The 23,727-nt window shown below is 29.0% G+C and overlaps 2 protein-coding genes across 4 annotated transcripts in view; one reads left to right on the plus strand and one right to left on the minus strand.

The window, feature by feature from the left end:
* The window catches only part of LOC113378740 (probable medium-chain specific acyl-CoA dehydrogenase, mitochondrial), a 78,808-nt gene that overhangs the window by 2,367 nt on the left and 52,714 nt on the right, over positions 1-23,727 (minus strand). The window contains exons 2-4 of one of the 3 annotated variants that reach the window (XM_026619318.1): positions 3,035-3,273; positions 1,814-2,075; positions 584-684 (exon numbers count right to left, since the gene is read on the minus strand). In XM_026619318.1, the coding sequence (XP_026475103.1) occupies positions 584-684; positions 1,814-2,075; positions 3,035-3,052 (381 nt within the window). In that variant the 5' untranslated portion in view covers positions 3,053-3,273. Of the gene's footprint in view, positions 1-583; positions 685-1,415; positions 1,517-1,813; positions 2,076-3,034; positions 3,372-23,727 lie in introns of those variants that run through there. The other 2 variants (XM_026619319.1, XM_026619317.1) reach the window with 2 other exon arrangements.
* On the plus strand, positions 7,009-23,186 carry LOC113378742. The gene is made up of 3 exons (XM_026619321.1): positions 7,009-7,420; positions 21,493-21,692; positions 23,087-23,186. Exons 1-3 carry the CDS (start codon positions 7,084-7,086, stop codon positions 23,102-23,104), a joined length of 555 nt encoding a protein of 184 aa, XP_026475106.1. The 5' UTR covers positions 7,009-7,083; the 3' UTR covers positions 23,105-23,186.

The raw sequence follows: 23,727 nt of genomic DNA on the forward strand, positions 1-23,727 counted from the left end.
ATATCACTTTTAATCATTTTTGTGTAGTTAGTATATATGATCAGAATGTATTTATAAATGATATATAATGAAACAAGCAAATTTGAACAGTGATATAAAGCAATGAATGCTTTTTTACATAGTGACAATTTTAGTATTCTAAATGAAAGTCTAAAATATTTGGACTGAATAACTTCATCAAATTGTATGAAAAATATATTAAATTCAACAGAACCGTTATGGCGAGACTTATTATCGTGCACATAGGCTGAGAACAGTGGCCCTAATTGTAAAATCCTGCATTTGATTAATTTAGTCAACAAGAATCATCTTTTAATTAGAATTTGAAATTTACATGCTTTAATAAAAATAAAACTGTAAATGTTATAAGAATCAAATACATCTTACATAAAAATTGAACTCTAAACATGCTTATGCAATTCAACAATAATGACCATAAGTCTTTAAAAATGATCAAAATAAACAGCATTTGCACACTAAATATTTTGAATTTATATTTCTTGATATATTAAAAAAGACTAAAGTAATAAGAATAAAAATACTTCTATTGTTTGTGCAATTAAGAATGAAAAAAAAAACTTACACCAAGGCCACTGCCTTCAAGTGCAGTCATAATTCCAGTACAACCATAAGCAAGTTCTTCTGCAACCATACAACCATCGAAAACACCCAAATCTAAACCACCTAAGATAAGCAAGAACAGACAATGTTAAAAATTTATAATGAATATTATTAATTAACTTATTGATGATATGCAAAATGAAATTGAAATACATCACATAAGCTTTGAAATGGAAAAAAACATGATATATTGAAATGCATTACATAAGCTATCCTGCAATAAATATACCTTATTAATTAATTAATTTTAATAGAGTATAATATATATATATATATATATATATATATATATATATATATATATATATCTTGAATGTTATATTTGCAGCCAATTATAGAAATAAAAGAACAGTAAATAATGAGCTATTTATTTATACGCTTCGACACCATATGTGTCATCATTCAGTTTTTTTTTTTATTAATACAGTATCTAAAAGTTAATATACAGTATCTTTTAGATACTGTATTATTATAAAAAAAAGCAGAATGATGATACACATACCGTGTCGAAACATATAAATAAAAAGGTCATTATTTATTGTTCTTTTATTTCGAGGATTGGCTGCAAATATAACATTCAAGAATATGTCTTAACGTCAAACAAAAAAATCTAAATCTTATATATATATATATATATATATATAATAATTTTGATAATCCTGGACCATGCTTTGCATTATTTCTTGGCACCTGATACACAAGCTGCATTGTACATTATTATCAGCATAAAAATAATATTTTGTTAATAAATTGTTCTACACCAAATTCTTCAGCCACTTCTGTTGAACACTTACACCTAAACCTGTTCCTTCGACTGCTGTTGATATTCCAGTACATCCATAAGCCATTTCTTCAGTTACCAAGCAGCCTTCAAATACCCCAATATCCATTCCACCTAAAATTTCAAGTTTTAAGGTCTGGCATACATGGATTAATTATATTAATTAATCCATTATCAAATACAAATATCATTTCATATCTTTTACAGGTGTTTTTAATTATGTCCATCAAAAGTATCACATTACTGCTCTTCTTCTTCAACACATAAAAGATAAATAATATATGTACTACAATATTTAGCACAAATTAATTTATTGCTCACCCAGGATAGGAAAATTTGATTGGCAATAAAATTTGTAAACAACAATTTTGAATTATTAATGCATAAGTAATTTAAAAAAAAAGTACTCACCACAATGAACAGGAATATGTCCATTCATCAGTCCTAGTTCCCAGGCCTTTTTGACTATATCCCATGGATATTCTCCTGTTCTATCATAGTGAGCGGCTTTGGGAATAATTTCTTCACGAGTGAACTTTCTAGCCAAATCCTGCATCTCTTGTTGCTCTGGTGATAATTGAAAACTATATCCATTTGGTAGACTGTGTTCTGAATTTAATTTAGCTGTTGTCGATAAAGCACGTATACCTGGCCTCACGGCTTGTTTTATAACCTATAAAATATTTTATTTGTAATAAAGCATATATGAATGGATTAATATATACATATAAATTATGTATATATATATATATATATATATATATATATATATATAAACTAAGAAGTTTTTTCAGATGGTCATTAGTTCAGTGCTACATTAAAGGATTACAGAATTACAAGTTGCTGGTAATAAATTTATTATAAGACTAAAATATGTTGTTGTTGTATATAAAGGTAAGATACAACTAAAAAAATAATAGACAAATATGCATTAACTCACCATACAAATAATTTAAGTAAAAACAAAAAACACGGAAAATATAATGTTAGATTACTTTACATTTTAATGTTACATTACTATAACAAGCTATAAAGTACGACTTTTAATAACTATTAAATTAAAATGAATACTAAATTAAAATAAAATATGCAGAAGCATAGAAGCAAAAGTTTTCAAAAAAAAAAATACATAAAAAATGTATATAAAAAAGGAGAATAGTGGTAATGGGAATGATAGACGAGGAAGGAGAAGGGATTCATTGCTATTTAAGTTTTAATAATTCTGATATATAATTTTGATTATCATGTTATATAAATTCATGAAGAAATTACAAGCAATATAGTAAAAAATGTATATATTAACCATGAGTACTTTGATAAAAATGTAATTTTATATCTAAAAGTACAAAATATGATATATGATGATTGAGACAATTGGCTCGATGCATTTATGACTTTTAAAATTTTGCTTAGCAGTGTGAATATTTACAGTGTAGTTTTTCTCAAGGGGTATAAGTTAAGAAAAAATACATGTGCCCATACTGTAATTCAAAATCTACCGAATTTATCACTTAATAGTCTTAATATTTAGTCAGTTAATGATTACATACACATACGTATATACACATAAGGCAAAAACATATTTCAAAAATTATTATACTAATAAAATATCATAAAACAATATTGAAATACCTGAGTTATTGCTGCCATATTATTGGTATTATTTCTATAAAATCCACTGAAATAATGTAGTCCAGGTTTGAAAAAACAGGTTTGGTTATCAAAGTCCAAATAAAAAGTGTCGAAAATATTATTTCGGTATTCGACTATATTCCTTTACACGTCCGATAAAGTAGCCATCCAAAGTTCACTTCATTTCATCTTGTCATTCTAATAATACGCACACCGCAGACAAGACACTTGTAGATACACTGAAATTTTGCAATGTTAGTAAATAACTTGTCTATGTATTGATCGCAGACAGTCTATAGAAAAATAATTTGGTTGTTTACTAATAAATGTAAATACTGATTAGGCATCTAGTTATGTTTTTAAAGATAAAATTCATTCGCGAACGTCTAAACCTTGTTTAGGAACCATTGAATTTATGTTTCACGCTACTACATGGTAGATGTCGCGTTGATAATGTTTTTGAATAAAACAACCGTTGCATCCAAAAATTTTGAAGAAAACAATCACAGGAATACCTCGTTTAACGCGGGGGATACGTTCCATGAAAGTAGAGTGCAATGCAAAACAGCGCTAAACGAGGCCATCTTTGGATGGAAATATTGGGGTTAGGGACAGACGGCTAGGAAATTGGTTCGGTATTGAATTTAAAAAGTTTGTTATTTTTACTAGAAATAAAACCAAACAATTATTTCTCAAAGCCCAAATTAATACCACATTATTATTTCTTGCAAAAATAAAAACGAAATATAAATAACAAAACGAAAATCCTTGGAAAAACAAATAACATTCTAAGCCAGTCATATTTAGCTATTCTTCCACGTTTTGAGTCAAAAGCATTTAATGTTGTTTCAGTTTTTCTTTTGCGTTGTTCTCTTAAAAGTTCATCATAAACGGATAGAGCATCTCTAACACCGCGCCCTACTTTAGAGCTCCTATCAAAATTCGGATCATTCTCAATGAATTGATCAATTATTTCAGTTATAGCAGGCAAACTCCTTTTTACAAATGCCATCGAAAGTTCTTTTTGCTCTTCCTCTGAATCTCAGCTGTCAACATTTTTGTTTTCTTCTTGTTCAGTTAATTCTTTGAGCTCACCATTAGAAAGACTGCGCTGCTTCTTGAATTATTTCTTCGACATCTTCCACATTTGCCCCTTCAAAACCTGGGTTGCGATACGGGGTTAAACGGGGTATTACTGTACTTAACTTAATTGTTATTAGAAGGATATTTTTATTATTACAAAATTTCTGTTTTTTGAAAAGTAGGTATAACTAATGGAGCACGGCATCGCGCCTTAAGGCAAATTGTTGGAACTTCCCGCACTGTAATTTGGAATTTTTAAAAGATTTATTTTTTTTTTGAAATTTTGAAAAACATACTTTTTTTAAAAACCACGAAAAGATATAAATTTGTAACAAAGTGATCGTACTGCATAGCTGTTTTAAAGACGAATTATCGAAGCGCGTAAGCGTCGCGTCGCAGTCTAATGTCGAAACATTATAAATCTTGGTACGGAACCAATAGAAATGTAAATAAAATTTGTACTTATCATTCAAATATCTATAAAATATCTGATAACTTGATGCCCATATGTCAAATTGATCATTTTTCACCACCGAATGACCAATTATTCTGTCCGTCAATGCATGTGAAATGTTCTTTGAAAAAAACTGAATGCTCTCAAAAACTGAATTGCTACTTTTGGCACTTTTTGTCTCGTATCTTTGGAATTGCAGGACCTGGGTTTACCCAAAACTAATCGGAACGTCTTCCGATCAATACGAATCGAATGTTTTTTGAATCATTCAAATCGGTTGATCTGTGCTCTCGAAATCATCGACAAAATTTGTATCCGCTTATACATACATAAGGTATCCCAAAATGTTCAAAAGACTTTAAAACGTAATGATATGCAAAAATTATCATTTTCGATTATTTTGCGATAACTATACCTTAAGCTAGGAAAAGTTGATTAAGTCAAACTAGTTTATAATTTTTTTTATATTAATCATAAATTTAAGTAAATATTTTAAATGCTCTTGCCAAAACATTGTTTGCCCTATAAAATTCAAATGCGCTTTCATATTTACATATATACCTTCAGTACTTTATGTTGTTTAATAACATTTTGATTTCTTTGGTGTAATCATTATATAATTCAAACGGAATGAAAAAATTGTAAATAAAATAATGCTACACGAATTTTGAAAAACGTTTTAAGTCATACGAAATCTTTTATATCAAAGTTGTAAAAAGTATGAGCATGTAGTATTTTCTATGAGAGTTTTCTCAAAAATAGCTGCATTCTTTTCGAAAATTTAAAAATCATTCAAGACAAAACTTTGTAGGGACTCGTGTTGGTTATTTTGTGAGACGATTGATCAAGTTTCCTTACAGACTTTTGCAATGCATTTTTCATCTTTATTGATTTTCTTGATGTATAATCCAGCAGCAATCTGCAAACAGATTTGTTACCTATTGCTCCTGTAAAAATATTAACAGTTATTTGAAAATATATTTGCTGGATTCTACAAACAGAAACTCAATAAAGACGAAAGCGCTTTGCAGAAATCAGTTGCAAAGCTCATTTAAAGTGAAAAGGAAACGACAGACATTATAAGATTTATTTCATGCAGAAGAATTACTAGATCGGAGATTTTGTTTTTTTTTTATTTTTCTCTGTGTTTTGACTTTAGATTCGGGTTCAAGGTTTAAATCTACACTGAAAAACTTAGGCCGTACATCCAATGTAGACATCTTTTTTATTTTTTGAATCTGTGTTATGGAACCACAAAAATAGTTTATTTACAAAAATTCACTAAAGATTGAAATAATAGGTTACATCAAATTTTCAAAGTTGCATCGTCACAATCTTGAGAGTTGCTAAATTTAAAATCTTTGCGATGAAGTTGATTATTTACACATATCTGGAAGATCACGATCATACAACTTGTCTTAATGCAAAATGCCACTTACAACCGGTTGTATCTCATTCATATACAGTAAAATCCGCTTAGTATGACGCCGGATATATTGACCGACCGCTTATATTGACGTAATCGTACTAAGAAGTTTGGCTTTCATATAAAATTACTTAAAAAACAGTCGGATATATTGACTTCGCTTATATTGACATGCCGCCTGTTGTTTACTTTACAAGACCTTAATAAAACTTTTATGTACACGTTATTTAATGGCTTTATAAGTTTTTTATATATATTGTATGCAGTGTAAAACTGCTATATACAGTGTAAAAAATGTGTGCATAAAATTTATATTTTGTATTGATTGAAAAATGTAGCTATTATTTCGTAAAATCCTTTTAAAATTGAATATATAATACATTGGATACTATTGCCACCTGGTTGTCCCATTTTACCCAGTCTATAGGGTAAAAAGGATCAGATGACAAATTTTAGAAAAATAATAATTTAAAATATTTATATAATTAGGAATTATTTGCAATTTCATTCAATTTTTTGAACATGGTTCAATCGTTGCTTGAAGTGTTGTTGTATTTATTGTTCATTAACCAACATACGTAGGTTTAGCCTATATAGTAAATTTAATAACCATTAAATGTTAATTCTCAATTTTTTTCATATATACGTCTAGTTAGTACCAAAACCTCGTTAAACCATAATCAACCGATAGATCCCACATTCATTTACATGCTATCATCATGCGATTAATTTTTATGCTAACGATGAGATTATTTATCATTATGAAATTATATGAATTACTGTATAAATGAATACTGCGCATCTATTGACTACAATAATTCGCCTGACCAGTATGGTCGCAAAACCGATCTTCATTATAATAATTTGAATATCGCATACATACAACTACCTGTTGTAGACGCGACTGGGAAAACCAAACAGAGGAACAAGTTTTAAAAGTTCTATAATATGTGCAAGTGCACGTTTGTTATTCGCTAACCATAAGATACACATTTCCATGTCGAACGCACATGGTGCGCTCGTCGTGCGCATTAGAATAATTTAAAATTTTCATATCACCATCACAAAATAAATATAATATAATTAATGATACAATGCGATAAAGAAATAAAAACAAGTGATAAAAAAATGGAGGTTTCTACAAATAATAACGAAGATACCGCGGCGGCCATGAGGTCGACCGGGACCAGTGCAAATTTAGGGGTTGTGAATTTAGTGGACAATATGACTCATGTTCCTTCTATGCCTACAATTAATATGAACAATTCTAGTGATGTTGTCATAGGACCCTTAACACAGTATCATGGACCTGTGACGATATACCAATATTTAGGATCGGATGATGGCTCTGGTACTAATAAGTCCAGGGACGCGCCTAGTCTGGACCAAGTTTTGCATAATAGAGCAATGACGAATGGTGAAGGTAAGATAATATAAATTCCTTGGGCAATATCAAAAATATATTCGATTTAATAAACTTTTCTTTTTCGCGCTCATCACGATTATTGTAATATGTGTCGATAATAAATTAATTAATAACATTCTTTCTCTAAAATACATTTATGTACAATTACATTGTACATTTAAAAATACTACCCTGCAAAATTTTATATGCAGGTACTTAAAACGTTTTATATCATACAATTAATAATATATTTGCCATAAACCAATTTATTTTTATTCTTTTTTTTCAATTGTATATATTCAACAGTATATATGTATACCGTTTTCTATAAGTATTAAAATTTTAAAACAATATAACGTTTTCATAAAATGTTTGATTATAATGTAAAGCATTTTTAGTTATTTTTGCTGCTGATTTCACAAATCTATTGACTTTTTTATTATCAAACCTTGAGTAGTAGTATCAATTGAATGTTAATTTGGCATTTCTTGCATTTAAATTTAGAGCAATAGTACTCTTAGTACAGCAGCAATACTTGTTAAAGAAATTTTTATAAATTCAAAAATTCGTATTAAATTCTATTGAATGATTTATCATTTTCTTGGTAGATCGATAGTTTATAAAGATATTTAAGAACTTGTATTTGATAATTCAGTAGCATGACATATGAAATAAAATTTAGATCGGTTATTATTCGCGATTCGGTTATTATTATAGAGCTGATCACATTTAAAAATCATAACAATTTAAATACTGTTTGACTTTAAATCTAAACTTCGAAGTTTCTGATCATATACCGGCTTTAGTTTATTTTATATTAGTTTCTAATAATGTACATTAATATAAATTATATATATATATATATATATAAATTAAAACAATATAAGAGCTTAATCTATAATTATATTAAATATTATAAGGTACACTTTGTAAATCCCATGAAAACATAAAAAAAATCCCGTATGATTGAGCTGCCACAACTTAGATTCCTGGTATTCATATTGTTCTTACGATTCATATTAAAATTCATTACATATTCGACTTAACTTTGATTGCTAAAAGCGACACAACATGGTAAATGAAATTTCTAAGCAAATTTTATGGTAAATCATATATCATTTCAATGTATAACTACGCGCTAGTCGTTATTCCCCGAATCCTAATGCTTAGATATTAATTTATACCATAACCGGTTCTAATGCAACAAAAATAAAACAGCTTTTGATTGAAATATAAATAACTCTATATGCCGAGAATAACATGTTCGCATATCAACAGAATTGTTGTAGAGTCAAATGTTTGATCTTGATTAGGCGAACTAAATTTTAAACAAATATCTTTGAGATAAAATCAAAGGAGTTGGATGTGGAAAATTCACTGAAGAGCACGTACATAGATGTGGTGAGATAAATGTCACACAGGAAATTCAGAAAATCATTTCAAGAAAACCACATTAAAAAAATAAATACATGAAAGAATGCTCAAGTTTACTTATCATTTTATTTGTACTAAAAGATACAAGATGGACAATTTAATTTAGAACCAACTCTTCTTTTTGGTTTAAAATAAATTTTTTCTTATATTATAGAATTAATAGAATTTAAATTTGACATCTGTGATTATTTATAATATTTCAACAACAACAATTCAAATTTTGTAAAAGCTGTGAACGTATACACAATTCTGAGCCAAATGTTGAATGGATCTTGTAAATCGAGGTACTGATAGCCGATTGATTAAGTATAATTCTCTATTATTTAACCTCATATATTTAGAGTTGTTTTGAAATGATTGGTCGATAAGAATTTAGTATTAAACTTCTTATTCCGAGAAAACATTCATGTGACATGTTTATAGAGATAGAAAATCAGAGGCGCAATAAAGTATTTACACATTACACAATTATAATTGCATTTAAACTTTTATCATAGATTCTATTTATTTATTTGTTAATAAATGTGTTACGTTAGAAACAAAATTTGTCGTTTACTTTTTAGCTAAATTACTGCACCAATTTTAGGAAATAAAAAACTGTTCGAAAGAAATAAGCTGGAAAATGTGCTGATAAGTTTTTGGTAAATTTCGGCCGAATCGTTTTTTCGCAATTAATTGTTAATTTTTTTACAATTTTGATGAAATTTTTTGTGATGATTAATAATAATTGAATGATGTGATGAGTACATGGTTCAAAAGTCTTAATTCAAGACTTTTGAAGATCATCATAAAATATTATGGGGCAAAAAGTGCCAAAACCGGTAACAAAGTTTTTAGGAGAACGGAGCGTCCGATTTTAACAATTCACAAAACATTTTACTTTTATTGACAAGATGAAGAACTGATTAAATTTTTGCGAAGGCAGGTCCAGCGGTTATGAACTCTCAATAAAAATAAGTTAAAAAAATGTCATTTGGCGGTCAAAAATGTTTATTGGACATATGTACATCAAATTATTATCAATTTATAGAGATTTTAATAATGTGTACACATTTCGTGTAAATTTTTTTGGTTTCCGGATCAAGATTTTTAAATACGGTACGGGAAGTTCCAGCAATTTTCCTTAAGGTACGATGCCATGCAGCCCACTAGTTTATTTTTCTTATCATCTTTATTCTTTTTAACCATACTGCACAGTTAAGAGCCGCCCATTAATCACTTCTGTTGAAAAATTTTGGATTTTTTAAAAAATTCAGGTAAAAAATCAATACACGTGATATCATAATGAAACCCATTCTTGGTATATTTTGTGATTATTTGTAAAACCCTCCCCCCTTTTAAGAGTCAGGTGATTTTTAAGACGTCCCCTTAGAGAATAGTTTAAATTTCAATTTAACTATACTGATTTTGAAAAAGAGTTCAAGGGGAGAAACATGTAGTATGTTTGTTTGAACAAGTTCCCATTATCGCTTTCAGTCGGCGCCCTACCATAACATGATTTGTAGACCACATTGCTTTTAAAGAATAACCGTTACTTGTATACAGATAGATTACTTTGTTTGCTGTTTTGCTATAAGTTGAACATTAGTAGTTAATTCTTAGCAATTAATTCTTGCGTAATATATAAAAAACAGATACAATAGAATATTGTACTGTAAAGTATATTGTTTATGTATCTATATTTTTGTAGATTTCATCCATACCCATTATCCTTTCACAAAAATTTTGATCATTTTGGCCGAACACTACCCTAGATCATATTCGATGTGAATAAAGTTTAATGCTAATTATTCATAATTTTAAATTTATGACGAGACAGAGAAGAATAATACAGTGTATTTCGATGTATCTATTGTAAATCGTCTTTGATTTTATCAAGTACACACCGCAGAGAAATATAAAGGTGTTTTGAATTTTAAAGAGAAACAGACTTTGTCCGCTTGCATTATATTATATTATGTGTGTTAGTGCGGTTCGAAATCACTTATCATGTCACCGGCGTAGGCGTTTGTCGACGTGCACTAATCAAAACTTAAATTATAAATCTTCAGTCAGGGCTGGCTAAACAATCGCTTCAAGGAGAAAAAACAAAATGAATTCATCTAATTTGTGAAGTTGTGAAAAAAATGAAATTGCCGAAACTTTCTGTACCGAGAAATAAAATTTTGAGAAAACCTTTAAATTTTTTTGAAAACTGAAAAAAATGCGATTTGGAGAATTTTGAAATTTTTGAAAAAATTGATTTCTTTTATATATTTCGATTTTTTTTATACTCTGAATTTTTTTGAAAATTCTGAACTTTTTTCAAAGCAATAATACTGCATAGCTGTTTTAGAGAATAAATATCGAAGTGCCGCAACGCAATCTAAAGGATAAACATTGGTACGAACCCATAGAAATGTAGTTAAAATTCATACTTATTATTAAAATCTCTGTAAAATATATAATAATTTGATGTGCATATGTCTAATGATTATTTTTCAGCTGCCTTCGCAAAAATTTAAACGGTACTTTAATTTGTCAATACAAGTAAAATGTTTTTTTGAATTATTCAAATCGACGCTCCGTTCTCTCAAAAACTGAATTACCATTTTTGGCTCTTTTGCCCCGTATCTTGGCAACGGCTAGACCTACATTTGCCAAAAACTAATCAGCACGTCTCCTTATAATTATGAATCGAATGATTTTTTAACTATTCAAATCGTATGATTCGTGTTTCCGAAATCGTCGACGAATACACCCATACATCCAGTTTTTCCGAGGTATGCCAAAATCTTTAGAAATGTAAAGATATATAAAAATTTTCATTTTCAATTTTTTGCGATACGGTACTAATTGGCATATAGTTTGACAATACATTTCAACGTTTAAAAATGTCAAAGTTTGAGACAGACAATTTGACCGGCGATAGTAAATTTAGTATTGAAGTAGCAAAGAGAAGCATCGAAAATAGTTTAGAAAATGCTTTTCAAATCTTAGATCTCACGCATGACGAAATCTATCAATTATTCCGAAATGCCTAACAATAGAAAATTGTGTTTGCTTTATTACTTGCAAAGAAGTATTCTCGCAGAGTTCGGTATGATAATGAAATTCTAATTTGTAACCTTGAAAGTCTTATTTAAATCTTGCTCTGAACCGAATGCTAAAAACTGATAATGGACAGGGTTATTCGAATATGAATTGATATTTTTGCAAAGCTACATTGTTTGTGTACGTCTGTAAATAATGAAACTCTATAATTCATTATTATACAAAATACGATCACTCATTAATAACGAAATAAAAAAAATCCATTTTTTAAACCATTCATTCAAATTTTATTAATTTGAGAGCATATTTGTGCTGTGAAAATTTTAAATGTTTTTAACGTTTTATGCACTATATAATTTAATTATATTTATAAAACATTTATTAACAATTTATTGTATTTTTGTTGATCTCAAAAAATTAGTCATTAGCCAAAAGCTTAGAAAAGGGTAAGTTATTATAAAACCAATTAAAAAATATGCTTAGTTTATTCAATAAGTGCAAAAGTTATTATATACTAAATTATTTTATATTAAACATTTTTATTTTAGTATGATGGTTAATTATTACATTTATTTATTAAAAATATTTCGTTATTAATCAAGTAAAACTGTTTATAAAACTTATATGAAACAATGAAAAAGATGTATAACCAACCATTATTCAGATCCTTACAACGTAGCTATCACGAAATAAGCGGCAATATTTGGAAATTCTTTAGTTTAATTCGTTAGTTTCTTTTATTGTGAGCACTGTTGTTTAGTTTATAAGACCCTAATATATTTCTTATGTATACGTTATCTAATTGTTTCATAAGATGTATTGTTAATTTTAAGTTGGATTCAACAGTTTATTTTATATAACATATATAAATGCTTACACAAGGTTGGGATAAAAAGAACCAACTGAACCATTACCCTGGCAAAAGTGTAAACAATAAAAAATAGTAAATAATAAAGTGAATTGCTAAGAAAAATGCAAGAGATAAATTAAATAAATAGTTATTCTAACTCTGCTGATAAATATTACTGCCGAATTACCAGATGAGGTTACATCCAGTGTCATCTCTGTAAAAAATGTACCCGTGAAATTTATATTATGCATTGCTTGAATAATGTAGTTATTATTTCGAAAAATCCTTTCAAAATTAATAATAAGACATTGGAGCTATTTGCCCCATGGCTGTTCCATTTTACCTCGCCTATGTGGTAAAAAGGACCAGATGATTAAAGTGTAGCTTTAGAACTAAAGTAAGCTTTAAAGCTTTAGTCAGAATTTAAATTAAAATCTGAATTATTTTCGATATACAAAAAAAATTTTTTTTGAAAAAAATTAAATTTTTTTTTCCAAAAGCAATTATTTTGTTAAAACAAGCAAAAGTTTTTTGAATCATTCAAATCGGATGCTTAGTTCTCTCAAAAACTGCATATTTTTGCACATTTAGCTCAGTATCTCCGAAACGACTGGACCTGCTTTTGACAAAATCTAATCACCACTTCTACCCTTCATTACAAATCGGATACTCCGTTCTCTCAAAAACTCGATTTCTATTTTTTGCACTCTTTGGTCTGTATCTCCGAAACGGCTGGACCTGCCTTTGCCAAAAACTAATCAGCACATCTCTCCATCAATACAAATCGAATGTTTTTTTTTAATCATTCAAATCGATTGATTCGTGCGCCTGAAAACGTGGAAAAAAAATTGTATCCATACGTACATACACACACAAATCCATTTTTTCTGAAAGAAACCTTCAAAACGTGAAGAAATGAAAAATTTCAATTTCCATTTTTGGACGATTACAATAACTTACCCTACGGGAAGTTAATAATGATAAAAAATTCCAAACGTGGTATATGAAATATGTACGACTCTCTAATAATTTCTAAGGACTGATAAATTGAAATAATGTTAATTCAAATCTCTATAAATCTATATATTTTACCATGTTTTAGTGCCAAGCAATAAATTAAAACTAACACTAAACTAATCAATATATCAACAATTATCTAGATTTATGCCAAATTTAATCTATCCGCGATATCATAAAGACGTTTTTATCGCGATAAAAGATAGATGAAATCTAGAATCTTGTCCTTATTTTTAGATAAGGCGACAAGTACGTATAATATTTCGTTCATTGTTCCAACCTTGCGTTGTCTTAAATTGTTTAAATATCATTGAAATCCTGAGCGCATACCGTGTGTTTGGTACACGGAGTGCGGTACGCGGACACGTCGACCGTCAGCGCTGGACGGGGTCCGACGCTCGAATATGTTTCTGTAGTGAACTCGTGAAGTGAATTGTGTGAACATGTGAAAAAAATCGAATCGAACTATGAAACTACTGTTGCGCGTGAATGCGCGACACCGGAGGAAAACTAGTTTTCACCGGTATAGGTCGGTTGCAGGTGCGGATCTTTTCAAAATTTAATAGAATTTATTTTATATACTAGTTCATGTAAACATCGGCTAAATGAAATTTGCTTGTTTGTGTGGTGCGGATTCTTATTATTGACTGTTTATATTTACTCTTATTAAGTTTACGCTTTCGCAAGAACGTTTTATTTATTTTATATTATCGATGCCATACTGAATCGTTTGGAAAGATTCTGTGTGTTTTGTGAACTCAAATTATGTCTTTTGCCCACATTTTCGCAAAAACGGCCGCATTGATTAAACAAAATTGAAATCTATTAGATAAAACACAATCAATTTCACTTGATGATTTGTCGAACCGTTACTTTGTAAAAAAAAGTTAAAGATTTTTCTTAATTTCCCGTAGAGTAAGTTATAGCAATCGCAAAAATCGAGAATAATTTTTTTGTATATCTTTACGCTTCAAAGGTTTCGGAACATTTCGGCATACTTTAAAAAAAATTTATGTATGTGTGTTTGGATACAAATTTTTGTCGACGATTTCGGGAACACGGGTCAACCAATTTGAATAATTCAAAAATTCGATTCTTATTGATGTTGAGCCGTGCCGATTAGTTTTTGGCAAAAGCAAGTGTGGGAGTAGTAATGTATATTAAAGTATAAACTCCTCTTGTATAAAAATATATAAAAATTATTTGATTATAAAATATTACAATATCAAAAATGACAAGTCCAATTGTTTTTCTACAATCACTAGCCTGCTTGATTTCCCCACACATTCTGGGAGTAGTAATAGATATGAAAGTGTAAACTCCCATCGTATAAAAATATATAAAATTTATTTGATTATAAAATATTACAATATCAAAAATGACAAGTCCAATTGTTTTTCTACAATCACTAGCCTGCTTGATTTCCCCACACAAGTCCAATAATTTCGATCATTTTTGACCGCCAAATAGTATATTTTTTTTACTTTTTTCTAAAATCTCCAAAACCGCTAGACCTGCCTACCCAAAAAATTGATCAGTTGTTTATTTTGTCAATATAAGTAAAATAATTGAATTGTTCAAATCGGACGCTCTGTCTATTCTCTCAAAAACTGAATTACCATTTTTATCATTTTTTGCCTCGTATCTTTGAAACGGCTGCACCTGCCTTGGCCAAAAACTAATCAGCGCGTCTCCTTTTCGAAATCGAAAGTTTTTTGAATAATTTAAATCGGTTGAACTGTGTTCACAAAATCGTCGACGAAAATTTGTATCCGAACACACACACATACATCCATTCTTTCTAAGGTATGCCAAGATATATTAAAATTTTCTTTTTCGATTTTTTTGCGATTACTATAACTTACCCTACGGAAAGTGAAAAATATATAAAGAAATTACATTATGTACAGAGCGATTTGGCAATAGAATAATCTATAAGTACTTTTGTGCCATACCCTAATATCTCGAATATCAAAAAATAAAATAAAATTATTTAGAGAGTTATCATCAAATTAACTTCATAATTTAATTGGTTTCCTTATAATAGATTGATTTAATCGATAAGGTTATATTAATCATAAATCTGACATCTTTTGCGGTCATGACATCAAAGATATTTATTGGAAATTCAATACGTTGCATGAACATGATTTTTTGTGGATAACCAGAAAATTAAGATGAAGATACTCTAAATTTATTAATATTCATTATTTTAAAATATGTTTTAAATCATAGAGTAATAGCGTATTTATTTTAAACAATTTAAATAAAATATAAATACGTGATAATTTTAATTAATAAATACATAGTTACTAGTTTTGGAGTGCATTTGACTGCAATTTTGTTAAAATCGAAGAATCAAATTTATAGGTAACAATTTTGTAAATTTCTAAATTTAAATAAATATTGAAACTTGTCGTCTTATTTCTATTATAATTCATACATCTGGGCACAAAAGTATTCTTTCAACGAAATAACTTAGATGCCTGACTGCGGATAAAAAAGCATAAGTAAAATACAATTGTATAATATAAAATTCACTAGAATTTGTATGTTCACTAAAATTATATATAAAAAAGTTAACTTACAAATTTAAGTAATTTTACTGAATACGCACCTTTGCCAATCATAAATTAAATAATTATATTTATTGAAAAGCACAAATATGTGTCACGTATGACATATGGTTATATTTGTGTTATGTCGTTGATAAATTAGTTCGAGCAATCATGATACGATCACATTTGTGCGATAAAAGCGCACAAATACGAGTTAACAACCACAATTGGAGATTAACGTGTTAATGAGATAAAAACACTGAAGGGAATCAGCTTGGGCAATAATTCTTGAACCTTTAATAAATTGGGAAAAATATTTTTATATGTAGTAACAACTTCTCATGAATAGGGTAGGGCGGAACATAAATGTGTAATTTGACATTAAGTAATTATACTGTCGAAACCAAAAAAATAACGTCATAACACATAACACTTAACAAACAACTATCGTACTACGTTCGGTGAAATTTCCAGTTAATTCCTAATTATAGAAACGTTTTTTCTCTATTTTTCTAAAGTTTGTCATCTGTCTCTTTTCGCCCCATAGGCGGGGTAAAATGGAACAGTCAGGGGCAAAAGAGATTTTGCGAAATAATAGCTACAATATTCATAAAGTGCAAAATATAAATTTCATGGATAAATTTGTTACTGATTGTAAGATAACACTATATACACTTGATCTGGTATTTTGTCAGAAATATTCATTAGCAGAGTTGGAGTAGCTATTATTTTGAATTATTTCTTGTAAAATTGCTTTTTTAAACTGAATTTTTATTTACTATTTTTTACAATTTACGTCTTCGCAAGGGTAAAGGTTCAAATTGGAAAAAGTAAGTGTGCGTGTATAGTTGATCAAAATTTGACCTTTTTTCGACGTTTTCTCAGGAATGACTGTATCGATGGAAAAATTTGAAAGCCATTTAATGATAAATAAATCTTTATTCTCATTGATTAAGACGACTATTTATACGAATTATAACTACCACTTACAACTATTTATTTCGTACCAAAAGCAAAATATTCTAAACATTTTGAGAATATGTTTAATTTTTCTCAAAAATTGCAATTTAAACAGCCAATCGATACTGATTTATATTTATACGCATGACGATTATATCCGTCATGCGTATACATTTTGTTGCTTCTTCATGCCGAGTATCTTCTCAGCACATTACTCCTTTAACTGGTTAATATAACATAAATACTAGAACATCAAAAATATTTTGGAACAACTTTTTTCTTATTTCTTTGCCGTGCATTACTTTTAATTTGCACACGTTTGTATCAATTATTTTTTTTGCTACACCTGATGTATTCCGAGAAACAAACGACATGTTTTGCAGAAGTAAACAACATCCGTCATTATACTTGTAGATGCATGAGATATGATTTATATTATATATATATATATATATATATATATATATATATATAAATGAAATAACCTGCAATTAGATTTCTAATATAACAAATAAGTTGTTTTTGAAAGCGCGATAATGTTTTAATCTGTTCTGATGATTTTTCCCATTTGTATTTGTCCTATTATTAAATTAAAGAATATTTTTTATGAAATAATTTTTACTCATTTACAAATATTTGTATTTTAAATAATTTAAATAATTTTTAAACATTTACAAATATTCATTATTGGAATTATGATCTCATTCATATAAAAAAGTCAAACAACAGCGGTGTAAATTTACAAATAAATTATTTTTTAGTTCTTAAATAAAGAGACGGTCGGTAAATAAATTGTTTATTAACGGAATACGCTGTGAGAGTGTAGTGTAAGCGGAAATTCAATTACAACAGGGAATGCATTATTAGTAAAAGTAATACAACGTGCATTGACTTATCTGTTTGTGGTTTGAGTGCATTAAAGACAAATCATTTTGAATTATTATTACAAAGTATAGAATTCAGTTATTTGTTAGTGTATTATATACACAGTAAAACCCCTTTAATTCAATTTTTGAGAAACAGAACCGAAAACATGCCTTAAACTAGTAGTGTGTAGCATCGTGCCTTAAGGAAAATCGCAGGAACTTTACGTACCGTAATGAAATATTCGAGGAATCTCGAAATGTTTTCAAATATATTATTATAAATAGTGTAGCTTTCATTTTTCATATTTTATAGCCAAAATATAAGAGCTTTTAAATTGTATAACGACGTTTAGTTAGCGAAGTTAGAATGAAAGATATTGTCTAATATTTATAAAAATTATATAAATTGAATTGCAAAGTTTAAATTATTTATTTGAAGTATATAAGTGAGCTTTAGAACTTTAGCTAGAATCCGAATTGTTTTGGATATTCAAACAAAAATTTTTTTTTGGATTTTTGAAGGTATGCCAAAATTTTCAGAAACTTTCATAACGTGAAGTTAAGAAAAAATTTTCAATTTTAATTTTTGGACGATTACCATAACGCACCCCACCGGAAGTTAAAAATAAAATATTTATTTTAGTTTATACGTTTCGAGACCAGACGTGTCTCATTATTCATAAAAAAATACATTATTTAATACAAACTTAAAGATTTATCAGCATAACAAGTACATAAGTGAAATTTTACATACCAGAGCAAGAGAAACGTATAAACTAAAACAAATATTTCATTAGATTTCGATGCATTGGTTTTTACTACCTATCAATATGTTTCAACGTCGAACAAAAAACTTCGATTACTATCATGTGATAATCTTTTAAGCAAAATAACAAATAAATCTGAGGAATTTATGTATTCATAACTAACGATATAAATATGTGCAAAATAACTTATAAACTTGTAGCAATTGCATAACCTTAAGCGAACTGTGCATATGAAAAGATTATCAGGCACTACTACATTAAATATATATACATATACATATACACACACATATATATATATATATATATATATATATTTGTGTGTGCGTATATCTTTGATGTGGAAAACTGATGCTTTACACATCGGTTTACTCCGATAAAATTAATGACTAATTTCATGTTTTTTTGTCCATTTGTGAAATTCTAGTAACTCAAGAAAGCTTGGATATTCCATAGCAACTAAATTATATAAAAACCCGTTTTTATATGAAACTAAATGATTAAATAATTGTATGATAAAAATAATTTCTGAATAAGGAGGGTATTAAATTAGAATACTTACTGATACGAATATAAGATTTGTGCGTCATTTTTTTATTTTGCAGTTCTTTAAAAACGCGATTGCTTCTGAAAGCATCTAAAAGATTCCAAAATTAAAACAATGCGAAGATGGTACTTCATATTCGCTAGTCTGATATAGAAAATAAACGGAATTGAAGAATAATAAATTAATATAAAAAATTTTGTTCATGTGTTCACGAAAAACACTATCTCAACATTGTTTCTTTGCAATTATTAGCTGTAATTTTTATTAATATTACAATATTTTCTATAATATATTCAAATGTTGTAATTCTACTAATATACAATTAACATAATTTAATTGATGATAATGCACATCGAATACACTGATAATACATAGTTCAAAATCAAGTTTTTTAAAAATCTTATTGAGAATTATATGTCAAGAAATTACAAGATCTACAAAGTTCAATAAAACAAATTAATAGAACCTATACTGTTCAACAAAGACTAACTTAAGGAACTACAGACTGTATAAAATAAAGCTCTACGACTAGTACTTAACAAATCCCGAGACCCACTGACGAAACACTATTAATCTAAAAACTACATACATGAACAGACTGATGTACCGACAGTATTTTAACAAATAAAGAAGCTTACATTTTGAAGGAATTTTTATGTCGGCTACAAGGAACATGACAACACTAACATCAATGCCCTTGGCTATTATACCTGGAAATGGTTTAACTATATTCTGATCTAACATTGGCTCCTAACTTAACATAACGAAATAAATTAAAGTATTGTTGTCTTCTAATTTTTCTCTCTTTTTGTTGTTTTATTATCTTTTCAAAACATTGCTCTGTGATATTTTGGGAAACTGTTAACTGTTAAAATTATTTTAAATTCATTGCGAAACTCATAAGATTTGTAAAAGTATAATACTCTAGGGTAAAAAACATGTATTAAAAATATTGTATCACACTCTATGTAATAAAATAAATGTTGCCTAATAAAAGTAGATTAGATTAGATTTTTGCGTCGTACATTTCTTTTATTTTGCAGTTAAATATATGTTCTGAAATATATATAAATATATGTTCTGAAGTATCCTGTTTTAAATTTAAAATTTAAGAACGCCTTTGACCTAAACATTGTTTGATATTTGTCCCCTAGTAAACTCACTCAAACGTGTATTTATGGACCGATTCTGCCGCACAACATACCAATTTTATAGCAAGGCTATGTTATGAAGAACTTTCCATACTGAATCGTTCTAAATATTGACAAAAGCCATGTGGTTACTGTGCTGTCAGGCGTTTTTCCGATTGTCAGGTCAGAAAGAAAACCTCACCTAGAAACCACATCGGGTCGATATCGGTTAGAACGTGAGCTAGTACCAACTAGTCCCAGGTTTGCTGGTTCTATTTCCGCTACCGCCAAGCCTGACATCAGGCATCTTTGATGTCAAATTTCCACTTGAAGTTATAGATCTCAAATCTAGCCTCAAGTGAAAGTCGCCTCTCGTGGGTATAGTTGCATATATAAAAAAATGTCAGCAAATACTTCGAGTATAGATAATTAGTCATAACTTGACTGGACAACTACTGGGTTGCCATCCATTCAAGATTCATATAATAAGAAAAGTTAAAACAATTACTGAATGTCCTAAGTGTGACAGATTGTAATTAAAATAAAAACAATAAAAAATATAAAAACCACACAAATGCCAAGAAAATTATCTTAGATAACAGGGTCTTTTTGACCCAGCTTCATAACATACAAGTGACTTTGCAGTTTACGTGTAAAACGCCTGAATGTACAACAAATACATGACATTTTGACACAGTATTCAGTATAATTTAGTAGCATAATGTATGAAGGTGGAGCGTAACATGGCCTTGCCATAACATTGGTCTGTTGTGCGGCAAAATCGGCCCATTAGTTAGTGTTTGTATATTGTATATCTGTTCTTTTTAAAGCACACTGCCGAACATATAGAATAATTTTTCTGATATTACCAATAACTATCATATGACTGTCATGCTATAAAATGATTAAAACAAAATTATGAAACTAGGTGCGCCTTTTAATGCTGGTGATTTTCGTTTAGCTCGCAGAGGCAAATCGCACGGCGAGGAGACAAATGCTGCCGATGGACAGACGCGCTGCTTCGGCATGCAGCGGGGACCGTTTATTATTGCTGCGTCGTTTGCATTGTTAGTGTGCGCCCTTCTCGCTTTCGGACTCTACTTTATCGTCGACGTCAAGAAACGCGAGGTACCGTACTACGATGATATTATCAGCGACGGCCGTGGCAGCAACGCCACCCTAGGTAGATAGATCCCTATATCCCTTTGCTTCTTTGCTCTTTTGTGACTCGTTTCGATGAAAAGCAACTTCCAAATATGTTTTTACAATTTTTAAATCTTTTCAATTGTATATATATATATATATATATATATATATTAGGGTGGTCCTTAATATGTATATTTTCGAATTTCTTTGCACACAAGGGTTCAAATGCTTCCAAATTGATAAAAAATTCAGTGACAAATGATTCAAAAGTAACAAAATTTTGAGAATAATTGTATTTGCTTATTTTGATCATAAATAAAAAATACAATAGAAATTTGACATATTTTATGAAATTAGTATTACTTAACCTGTTAACCGGGCAAGACGCATAAATGCGTCAGGCGTAAATGCTATCTGTACGGGTAGGACATATAAATACGTCCTCAAAAAAAAAAAAAAATGCACCCTGCGAGGGACGTGTCATATATTTACGATCGACTATTAAACTAATGTTTGTTTTGTGATCTCTTTTATACTTCAAAAATATTAAATAACGATATGCATATATTTCATTTATTATGTTTTAAAAAAAGATAATGATGGACTTTTGGTACAGTTGCATAATTTGAACGAGAACTCCTTGATTAACTGGTTAATATATATACTTGATAATATTAGTAATTATAGAATAATTGAATTTTGAACTCGAATAACTCTTATGCCAATAGATTTAATAAAATATTATAAAAAACCTTTTTTGTAGAGCGTCAAATTTTCAAACATGACACGAATTGTTTCTTTTGATTCATTTGTCGCTGAGTTATAAGATTCTAAAAATCAAAATAATTTTGTCCAATGTTATTTCGAGCAATTTAAGACCCTGAAATCAAAGAAATTCAAAAACATCCATATTAAGGACCACCCTATATATATATATATATATATATATATATATATAAATAAATATTCTACGAATAGTTTTAAAGATGAAATAATTTATAGAACCTAAAACCTTTAGTTACCAAACAGTCACAATTTTTTTTCAACAAAGTAGAGCAAAGCATCATCTCCCATTTCAGATATTTATTGAGAGATATTTTAGTTCCTTGTACTATTGAATATCTGATTTATCAATAATATCACTGACAATTCTTAGGTTAGTTAAATATTGTTTGATATTATATCCTATTTTAATCTGATTATAAAAATTTACATCCTAAATTAGTTAGCTTCCATGAGTTCATTCTACTGATGTATCACTTAAAATCAATTAATGATTAATTAGTCCAAATATATTATCCTCTCCTTCAACTCAACAAACATTCAACAAATAGCAACTAACGAATTTTCAACCAGGATCAATTTCTAATTTCCAGGTGGCGGGCATCAATTGATATACCGTGATACCTGGGGTGGCGTAGAGCCTCGCGCTACTAGGCGTCTCTACCATCCGACGCCGTACGTCGTGCTCACCCACGTGGGAGGGCTGTCCAGGCGCTGCGAAGATCTCAGCACCTGCTCATTAGAAATGAGAAACATGCAGGCCGATCACTATATTCGATTCGGATCGCCAGATATCGGGCAAAATTTTATGGTAAGAATTCAATTTTCATTTCGTCTTGTATACGATAACGAGTATTTGATTTGATCTTGTTTAAGTTTAAGATAGGGTGGGGCACAAAGGTCCAATTTGACTTTGGACAAGTATGTTGTGAAACCTAAACCAATTACATTGCAACAATTATCACATATCAAACAAACAACTATCTGACTATGTTCAGTAACCCAACTAATTCATTGCAAAAATATGCTTTTTTTCTATTTTTCAAAAATTTGTCACCTGGTCTTTTTTACCCCATACGCGAGGTAAAATGAGACAGCCAGGTGGAAATAGATCCAATGTTTTATTTTTAATTTCAAAAGGAATTTTGCGAAATTATAGCTACAATATTCAAGCAACGAAAAATAAAAAAAATCATGGGCACATTTTTTTACAAATACAACACTGTATAGGGAG

This window comes from Ctenocephalides felis, unplaced genomic scaffold (assembly GCF_003426905.1).
Source record: "Ctenocephalides felis isolate EL2017-DRISC unplaced genomic scaffold, ASM342690v1 CF-g0.4_SCAFFOLD_01886, whole genome shotgun sequence".
NCBI lineage: Eukaryota > Metazoa > Arthropoda > Insecta > Siphonaptera > Pulicidae > Ctenocephalides > Ctenocephalides felis.

Excerpts from the sequence above, each read along its gene's own strand:
- LOC113378742 (XM_026619321.1), top strand. The coding sequence starts at position 7,084 with ATGATACAATGCGATAAAGAAATAAAAACAAGTGATAAAAAAATGGAG. Across the intron at positions 7,421-21,492 it reads AGCAATGACGAATGGTGAAG|GTGCGCCTTTTAATGCTGGT; the intron begins GTAAGATAATAT and ends TTATGAAACTAG.